This window comes from Gymnoscopelus braueri, assembly GCF_963280865.1.
Source record: "Gymnoscopelus braueri genome assembly, chromosome: 15".
Classification (NCBI taxonomy): Eukaryota; Metazoa; Chordata; class Actinopteri; order Myctophiformes; family Myctophidae; genus Gymnoscopelus; species Gymnoscopelus braueri.
In genome coordinates this window covers 35857140-35867139 of record NC_137620.1, presented here as the reverse complement: position 1 = coordinate 35867139, position 10000 = coordinate 35857140, and the positions used below count along the sequence as shown (strand labels likewise).

The window sequence follows — 10000 nt, the reverse complement described above, 5'->3', positions numbered from 1 at the left end:
CAAGGACCCAAAATAGCCATAGCCTTGGCTATACTGGCCATAATGCAAAATGACAAAAAAAAGGGGGAAATAGAAAACAATCTACAAGCTCACAACGCGTTGTTTTTATTAGTATTATTATTATTTTTTAAACATTTCGTCAATGACATGCTCAAAATTTGTATTGAAATAAAATGTATTATACACATATTTTTATTATTTTGATCTCCATTTCAATTGGCCCCCTGGTGCCATTTGATCGCCCTCACTTTGAAAACCACTTCTTTATCCAGCTATGTGTGTTAAATTAGTCACCAAATTTGTCCCTTGCTATTGCAGATAAAACCAGAAATGTCTTTCATTCCGATCCACAACACTCTGCCAAAAGCGTGTTGGGACTTTAGTTCAATACGGCAAAGGAACTCTTCATGAAAACAGCTGGGAGGGCAAGTCGAAACCTGCAAAGTACGGTAGGGACTGGCTTGACCACACAGTTTGGCTCTACTACCAGAAAGAATGCTTTCATGGACTTATCTCATTGAAGTGGCCCTGGGCTAGATGAAAAACCTGAGAGAAAAAAGTTTGTTTGGGAAGCAATGCTCGCCGTCGGGCCGGGCTCCAAGTCGGACCAAACACTTTTATTTCAAACTTTTATTTCAAGTCCACTCTGGACTGTCTACAGTCCCTCAAACATCTCAAACAGTAATAAAACATAATTTAAATATGGTTTTGATGTTCATATTAACCGTAGGAAGTATTAAGTAGTTTTTTATTAGGACATGCCAATAACATTCCATTGAACTGGATCACACAAAAAATAACTATTTCTAAAATAACACAAATATTTAAGGTGTTTATAATTTTACATTTTAGTTATAGAGGGCACTTATAACTCATTAAGGCATATTTGGCTTATAAACCAGGGATCCTTTATAGAATTTTCAACCCTTCTACTCCACTACATGTCAGAGTACTCGCTTGCTCACTACATTTAAGAGTATTGTGATGCCAATACTTTTGTACTTTTACTGAAGTGACATTTTAAACAACCTTTTACTTGTAACAGAGTATTTCTACCTTGTGGTATTGCTACTTTAACTCATTTGAGACCACCAGCACTGGTCTCAAATAAGACACATGAGCCAATCGTTTGCTTTAACAGGTTGGCACAGCTGACTCCTCCTGCCAATTGCAACCAGAGCCAGCTGTGCCAGCCTCACCCCGATGCCCGCCATGAACACCTGAGTCCTGATTTAACCCTGTGAGACCGGGAACGCATCTGGTGTCATTTTTAGATTTCTTTGGCTATTCAGAAAATAGCAGATATACAAGCTCATAGCGCGGCACCGAGTGCCGCGCTATGAGCTTGTAGATCTGCTATTTTTTGAAAAATCTTGAATATTTGTCAAATATTTTGTTCCAGGGACCTCCAGAAGCAAAGATTTGAGTTACAAATGTTCGCTTAAAAAATACATGTACTCAAAGATTTTCACATAATGTTCAAGATTTTTCACTCGGTGCCGCACCATATGAGCTTGTATATCTGCTATTTTTGAATAGCCAAAGAAATCAAAAAATAACACAGATGCGGTTCCCGGTCGTACTGGGTTAACACCGGGGTCCAGACCGGGGGACACACAGCCACAGCCGAGGTCACTGGAAGTGGTGTGACACCCCTGTCAACCATGCTACATTCCCTCGGTCCCCTTACTTCCTTTCATGTCTTTAAGCGTTCGTTGCTCTGCTGTTTGTCTAGTGATTTCAGTGGAACCACAATGGGAAACAACAAGCCTTTGGCTATTTTGAGTTGTTATCCACATTCAGTGGTGGACACTATAACTTTCACTCCACTCCATGTCAAAGACAAATATTGTACTTTTGACCAGGCCTGGTCAAAAGTATTATTATTTTTACATAATCGTCTAATCGCAATTATTTGACATAATCGCAATTATTTTAGCATAATCGTCATAATCGTTTCCATGTTGAAATATTTTCACACATTTTTAAATATTAAAAAAAGCAGAAACAGCAGATCTACAAGCTTACAACGCGTCACTTTGTGACACGTTGTAAGCTTGTAGATCAGCTATTGCTGCTATTTTTTTTTACATGTATGCAATAATTAAATTATTAAATGGCCAAACACACAATTAAATCATTAATCGCAATTATTTGAGTGACAATTAATCTTTGTCTGTGTGAGACAGACTCGAGCATAACTCCAGCATCCGTCAACTTCAAACTTGTCTATCGTTGCTGTCGGCCAGAAAACTCATTCATATCTGAATATTTAAAGTAATACTAGGTAACTTTTTCAACAAAACTAAAGTTAAATTGTACATCTTTTGTGAGTGGCAAATGTTTCACAACACCCACTCCATGAATTTCACCCCCGAAAGCCTTTTATAAACTATTTTCTATTGAAACGGTGGCTAGGGGAGTCATTCCCGCGAAAATGACGTCATCCGGCCGGAAAACGGAAACGGAAATGCACCGGTTTCCTGTTTGGCCAGGAACTACGGCACCGGTTTCCTGTTTGGCCAGGAACTACCGCGCTAATAACAAAAAGGAATCTCACGCTGTTTTTAAGAGATTGTAGGATTTGAAGATCGAAAAACAATAGCAAAAGAAAACACAGCTCACGGTAACTAAAGCTCCACTGGCTAAGAGAAACGATCCACAGATAGTAGAAAACAATTAAAAGAACGCTTTTTTTGAAACGCTTCCGTCTTCCGGTGAAAACAAATTCTGGGTAACGCAGGAATAAACGAATGACCTGCAGTGACGGTAATGACCAGCAGAGGCTGCTAAAAATCGTTATTTGTGGACCTGCATTGTATTACTTTAAACTTTTTACGTTTTCTTTCATGTACTAAATATGCAGCAGTGAGTGTTCATTACCTGTACAGGCTGTTCTCATGATGGAGGACAGCACTCCGTCTCTCCACTTGGCGGTAGAAGGGTCGGTCTCTCCGTACAGCTCTCCCACGCTCAGAGCCTTGGGGTTCAGCGGGTACTCCTATTGGTCCACGCGCACACCACAGGGTCAAAAGGTCAGCGCGCGTGTGCAGGCACATGGTGGTGATGGGGAGAGGAAGGAAGACAGAGAAACAGTGAGTCAGTGCATAACATCTACCATGCTAACAGAAGACTATCTTGTTAACCACTTTTTTTTTGCAGTTTTTCAACATCTCTATGGGTCCTCACTAATGCTGCTTACTATGGCAGGTGTTCTCAATATGGGATCTAGGGACACTCAGGGTTCCTTGAGGGGCTTCCAAATGGACCCTTACAGGCAGTGCGCTTAAAGGGATAGTTCACCCCCAAAATTTCCTTTTTTTCCCTATCGATTACACACCCCATGAAGTCTTGAATTCATTGGAGATTGTTTAGTTTTTGTCGCATTCCTAATAAAGCCAATAATTTGATGACCGGGTCATCGTATCGGTCCATAAGAGACTCAGTAGGACACTCTTTGACCACGGACCCCCATCTCAAAATATGTCGTTCCAGGGACCCCCCAGAAGCAAAGATTTTAGTTAAAATGTTCGCTTTAAAAGAATATAAATATATTAATTTGCACACATTTTCTAAAAAAAAATTAAATAGCAGATCTACAAGCTCGTAGCTACTGCTATTTTTGAATAGCCAAAGTGTAAAATAATGCTTTTAGCTCAAATAAAAAAATAAGTACATTCATTGTAGCAGCGCGATGCCCCTTCGTATCACATGCCCTTTCGGTTATGCAACTCTTATTATACTCAGTCAAGTACCCATTACTATAATACTAGGAGGCCAGTCTATGACGTCAGTGCTATGAAATCATATTGATGTCATGAGGGTACTCAGTAATAATACAGAGATACTCAAAGAACAGATACATTTATAGAGAAATGTGTTATTTGTTATTACAAAACGGTTTATTCTATCTCCCCACAGTGTAAACTTGCAGAAGCCAACCCAAGGCCAGTCTGCTGGCTAAAGGCAGAGCAGCTCGAAAGATACTCGTAGCTAGCATACTTATTATTCACAAGGTTACGGGCATGTCTGAGGTTGTGTGGGGCCGTTGAGAGTAATGACAACCGTTGGGTCATGTTTGCAGGTTGAACTTTTAGTGGAATAACAAGTATCATTGTGCGATACATCTGGGGGCATTCTGAGGAAAGTTTGCTGAAACGTGTTTCACTTTAGGGAAATGGTTACCTTACCACCGCATTGCGCTTTGCTCTGTGAAATGTGCAGCTTTAGGTTTAGCGAATTAGATTTATTTGAGCACCTTGGTGCTCAAATAAAATAAAATAAAATAAAATAAAATAAAATAAAATAAAATAAAATAAAATAAAATAAAATAAAATAAAATAAAATAAAATAAAATAAAATAAAATAAAATAAAATAAAATAAAATAAAATAAAATAAAATAAAATAAAATAAAATAAAATAAAATAAAATGAACTGGGATGATGGGAGGTGCAAAACAGTGTTTGATTATGGCAGGCAAAGATGGAGGCTGTTAATCTGTCAAGAGGGCGGACAGGTTGTCATTTCTGTGCACTTTGTGCCTGTCAAATTCCAACATCACAAGAGAGCCTGTTTTTCTTTCCTTCTCTTTTTTTCCCCAACTCCTTCCAGCGAAATCTTAGAAATGGAGGGGTGTGGGTGGGGGTGGGGGCGGAGGGGAGGGGGAAGCAATCTTTGACAAGGCTCAACTCCATTCTTTCGCACCATTATGTCAAGTTTTGTAAGCTCCGTATGTGTGTGGCAATGCACATGTGGGCGGGATAGGGTCAGAAATAGCATGTTTCTGTGCAGAGACTGTGCAGAGAGAGAGAGAGAGAGAGAGAGAGAGAGAGAGAGAGAGAGAGGGAGAGAGAGAGAGAGAGAGAGAGAGAGAGAGGGGAAGGGGGAGAGGGGGGAAGTGAGAACGAGGGAATGAGCAAGCGAGAAATGGAGAGAGGGGTGGCAAGAGAGAGAGACGTAGAGAGAAAGTTAGAGATATATATCTGAGCACTGAGCAGAGACAGTGGGAGAGAGAGAGAGAGAGAGAGAGAGAGAGAGAGAGAGAGAGAGAGAGAGAGAGAGAGAGAGAGAGAGAGAGAGAGAGAATGAGAAGCAGGGGGAGACATAGTGCTGGCATGGTGGAGAGAGGTAAGATAGAGAGCAGAAATAGATATTATGCAAAGAGCAAGGTGTTGAGTCAGAAAACAAATGAAAGGAGAGATGGCAGCATGCGTGTGTGTGTGTGTGTGGAGGAGAGAGGAATGAAACACAAGCACAGAGATGATGGTGAGAAGTGAGGAGAAAGTGAGGGAGCGAGGGAGTGTGAAAGTAGAGCAAGAAGAAGTCAGGAGAGAAAAAGTGAGTAAGGAAGAGACAGAGAGAGAGAAAGGGAGCGAGGGGGGGGACTTAAATAGACATGTGGGGTTGAGTCACGGAAGGGGCTCAGAACAAACTGAATGCATGCATGCACACACAGACACACACACACACACACACACACACACACACACACACACACACACACACACACACACACACACACACACACACACACACACACACACACACACACACACACACACACACACACACACACACACACACACACACGCTTATGAGAACATGATGGTGATTTTATGAATGCATCATATGATTTTTACAAGCTCTACAAGCTCATAACGCGGCTATGAGCTTGTAGATCTGCTTCTTTTTTTTTTAAGCGAACATTTCTAACTCCGTTCTGTGCTTCTGGGGGTCACTGGAACAACATATTTTGAGATGGGGGGTCCGTGGCCAAATACATAATTTTGGCATTCATTGTTTTCATGGCCTATTTTACACATGAAACGGTCTGCATTCTGTGGCCTTTATCTCCTTCCCTGGCCATAGCAGGGGACAGGAGGAGGCTACTTTCACTCAAAATGGTAATGCATGAGAGAGAGAGAGAGAGAGAAAGAAAGAGAGAATGTGTGTGTGTGTGTGTGTGTGTGTGGTGTGTGTGTGTGTGTGTGTGTGTGTGTGTGTGTGTGTGTGTGTGTGTGTGTGTGTGTGTGTGTGTGTGTGTGCGCGCGCTGCGCGCGCGCCGCGCGCGCGCAGGTGCAGTTTTGGGGAGCATTAAACTACATATAGTTGAACTACGTACTTTAACTGTGTGTGTGTGTGTGTGTGTGTGTGTGTGTGTGTGTGTGTGTGTGTGTGTGTGTGTGTGTGTGTGTGTGTGTGTGTGTGTGTGTGTGTGTGTGTGTGTGTGTGTGTGTGTTTTATCATGTTTGCTTGCCACTACTCTTCCAGTCTTGTCCAAACCTCACACAAACAGGTACATACTGTATTGTCTCTGGAGGCATGTGATTAAGATTCAGTCAAAAGTCTCAGCTTACATTGTGAAAGCCTGCGTTGGGCTTCCAAATGTTGCTGGAAGGGCCCATTATTTTTGCAAAGAAATGCCACTATTTACTTGAAATCTGAATCACAAACGAGGGGGTCACAAATGTGATTCATCCCACAAGCTCTAAGAGCCTGTGATTAAATAATAACTACATTGGATCCATTAGAAGACAGATTATTTTTTCCATTTCCTGAAGAGCACACACACACACACACACACACACACACACACACACACACACACACACACACACACACACACACACACACACACACACACACACACACACACACACACACACACACACACACACACACACACACACACACACACACACACACACACACACACACGCAGGGGTGGAAAAAGTACTCAAATGTTTTACTTAAGTAAAAGTATCAACACTGCAATGTACAGTAGAAGTACTCTGTGATAAGTAAAGGTCTGGAATTCTAAATTTACTTGAGTAAAAGTACAAAAGTATTGGTATCCAAATGTACTTAGGGTACCAAAAGTACTAAAATGTTTGAAAATAGCCGATCTACAGGCTCACAACGTGTCGCGATGCGACACGTTGTGAGTTTGTAGATCTGCTATTTTCAAATAGCCTAGGTATAAAAAAGGGCTAAAGTGGTTAATGTATGTTTTATAATGTAGTAATTTATATCTACAAAGTAACTAGACACACACACACACACACACACACACACACACACACACACACACACACACACACACACACACACACACACACACACACACACACACACACACACACACACACACACACACACAAGGCCCAAGCAACATCATTAAAAACAAACTCAGGACCATCAACATAACTCTTCCACCTCTCTATGTCTCTCTCTCTCTCTCTCTCTCCCTCCCTCTCTCTCCTCTCTCTCTCTCTCCTCCCCATGTCTCCTCCCCTCCATCTCCTATTTATATCTCCACTACATCACGACCATCCACGTGAGGCACAGAGTGAGACAACAGATGGAGAAGGTGAGGAGAACGTGAGGTGAAGAACGTGGCAAATGTGTCAGGGAGATATAATTTAGGCGTTTAGCAGATATTCTCGTCTACAGGGTGGTTCTCAACATGTGGGCCGGGACCCACAGGTTGAAAAAAAGAACAAATCAAAATAACAAACCATGCGAACAAGGAACCAACAAATATCTGCATAATAATAATAATAATAATAATAATAATAATAAACTTTATTTGTATAGCACCTTTCATGACATGAAATGCAGCTCAAAGTGCTTTACAGAGCAAGAATACAATTACAGTTACAACCAATTTAACAATAAGGTAAAAAAAAAGAAAAGCAAAAGCATAAAACAACATTAAAATAATAGCAAAAGGCAGTGAATCAGGCGATACAGTGAGGACATGGGTAACAACACAGAGATTTAAAAATCAACCAAAAAATCAGCTAAAAGCAAGAGTGAAGAAGTAGGTCTTGAGCTGTGCTTTAAAGCTATCGACAGAGGCTGCCTGGCTTAGGTGTAATGGGAGTTTATTCCACGCTGTCGGCCCGTAGAAGCAGAATGCTGCTTCACCGTGTTTTTTATATGTCATTGTAGGCACCTCGAGCAGGTCAGCACTTGAAGATAATAAAAACGAAGCTACGATGACTAAAACTAAGACTAAATATATTGACAATTTCGTCAGCAAATAAAAACTAGACTATAATGTTAGTGAGGGACGAGTGGAGAAGAGATCCAGCAGAACTAAAAGACAAGCCATTTTATGTTTGGTTGCGCTCGGGTGTTGCGTTCTGAAAATAGCAGATCTACAAGCTCACAACACGTCGCGCTGCGACGCTTTGTGTGCTTGTAGATCGGCTATTTTCAGCATGCAACCAAGTGTAAAATCAGCCATTACGACGCCATCAAGGCACCGCCACAATACATTTTAGTCGACTAAAATCTTATGGTATTAAGTCGACTAAAACTACGCTAACAGTAAAACATTTCAGATGACTAAAATATGACGAAAACTAAATGGAATAAGATTCAAAAGACTATGACTAAAACTAAATCAGAATTTGCTGTGAAAATCAACACTGCCCCGGACTAGAAGGGAGATTGTATTGGCCTCGAGTCTGCAGTTCTGACTGTTTATTCCACCGTTTGGAGAAGAGTCTAGGATGTGTGGAGCGTTGTCCAGGGTGTTTCAGGGATATGCTCACACAGACTTCTTGTGTTAAGCTGATCTAAGTGAGTGGGAAGGGGTGTCTATAAGCACTACAAGCTTGTAATGCCTGGTACTTGTAGATCAGATATTCATGGTAATCATTATATGATCAAGTATTATAGTGGTTATAGTAGATGTGTGTTTTTTGGATGTGAAGGATTCACATGCAAGTGTGAGTGCAATATATTGGCACCAATGTGTGAGTCGCAAATGTATGCAATAATGCAAAGGTACAAAGGTGTGTGTGTGTGTGTGTGTGTGTGTGTGTGTGTGTGTGTGTGTCTGTGTCTGTGTCTGTGTGTGTGTGTGTGTGTGTGTGTGTGCAACCCGATCTCCAGAGATTACCGTAACATTGCATGGAACGAGTGCACTTCATTCCGTGGATAGCCGCCTCGGAACTCCCGAATTGCGTGCATATGGTACGGCGCTGCCTTGTGACAAAACCATTTCGGAGGCGCGCAGTCACAGGCGAATTGTCCCCCCGTGAAGGACCACCGAGGGAGCTAAGGCGACCGAGTTGCCGTCCTGAACGGTGTGACATTCGCCTGTGCCTACTCAGCGCCGTTTGAGTTATGTACCGATAGGCACAGAATCGTAAATTTTATTGTGCGGACTGCTCTGCTTCCGGGTTTTTCCGTGTTGCGACTGGTTACGCCCACCGTGGGACTCGCCGTACATATGCACGCAATTTGGGAGTTCCGAGGCGACTATCCACGGAATGAAGTGCACTGTTCCGTGCAATGTTACGGTATTCTCTGGAGATCAGGCTGGTGTGTGTGTGTGTGTGTGTGTGTGTGAGTGAGTGTGCGTGTGTTTTCCCAGGAAGGTAAGCACTATGGCAATTAGCAGTAGGACAAATTCATATCAATTTGGGTGTCCTTGACATGAAAATGTTTGAGAACCACAATAAATAAAGAAGTACAAGAACAACTGGCGCTCTCATCATAACAAGCTGACTGCGGTGTCCATTGTTGTAAACTAGCTCTCTTTCAAAATAAGTAGCTATTTAGCCATCTTTTGAAAATCGATATAGCGTTCTGTGCATGGCTCCCTGGTACTGAAGTGTCTTTGTGAGAAGAGGCATAGGGCTGGCATGGGGAATGTCTAGTGTTTCTGTGTTTTTGTTCACGTTTGAGCACCTGGCTGTTAAGGGCATGCTCTTGTTGTGTTTGGCACAATATAATAAAATAGTAAATATTTTGTTGCTCTCGGACAGAAACCTTGTCCAAAACCGTTCCTTTTTTTATTATACAAACAGTAGTGAAAGAAGCCGATCTTCAGGTTCACAACGTGTCAAATCGCGATGCGTTGTGAGCTTGTAGATCTGCTATTTTCCACCACTTTTGTGCGAACACTATTGTATGAAGACTTAGGGCATTCATTTAGGGGAAAAAACATAAAGAGCTGAAATATGGAGATACAAGATTTTCTGC

At 41.8% G+C, this 10000-nt stretch overlaps 1 protein-coding gene across 1 annotated transcript in view; it reads right to left on the bottom strand.

Moving 5' to 3' along the window:
• Positions 1–10000, bottom strand: part of dnah2 (dynein, axonemal, heavy chain 2) — a gene marked incomplete at both ends in the record, with an annotated part of 428475 nt that overhangs the window by 132755 nt on the left and 285720 nt on the right. The window contains one exon of the mRNA XM_080450915.1: positions 2884–3001. Coding sequence (XP_080307041.1) covers positions 2884–3001 — 118 coding nt within the window. The remainder of the gene's footprint in view (positions 1–2883; positions 3002–10000) is intronic.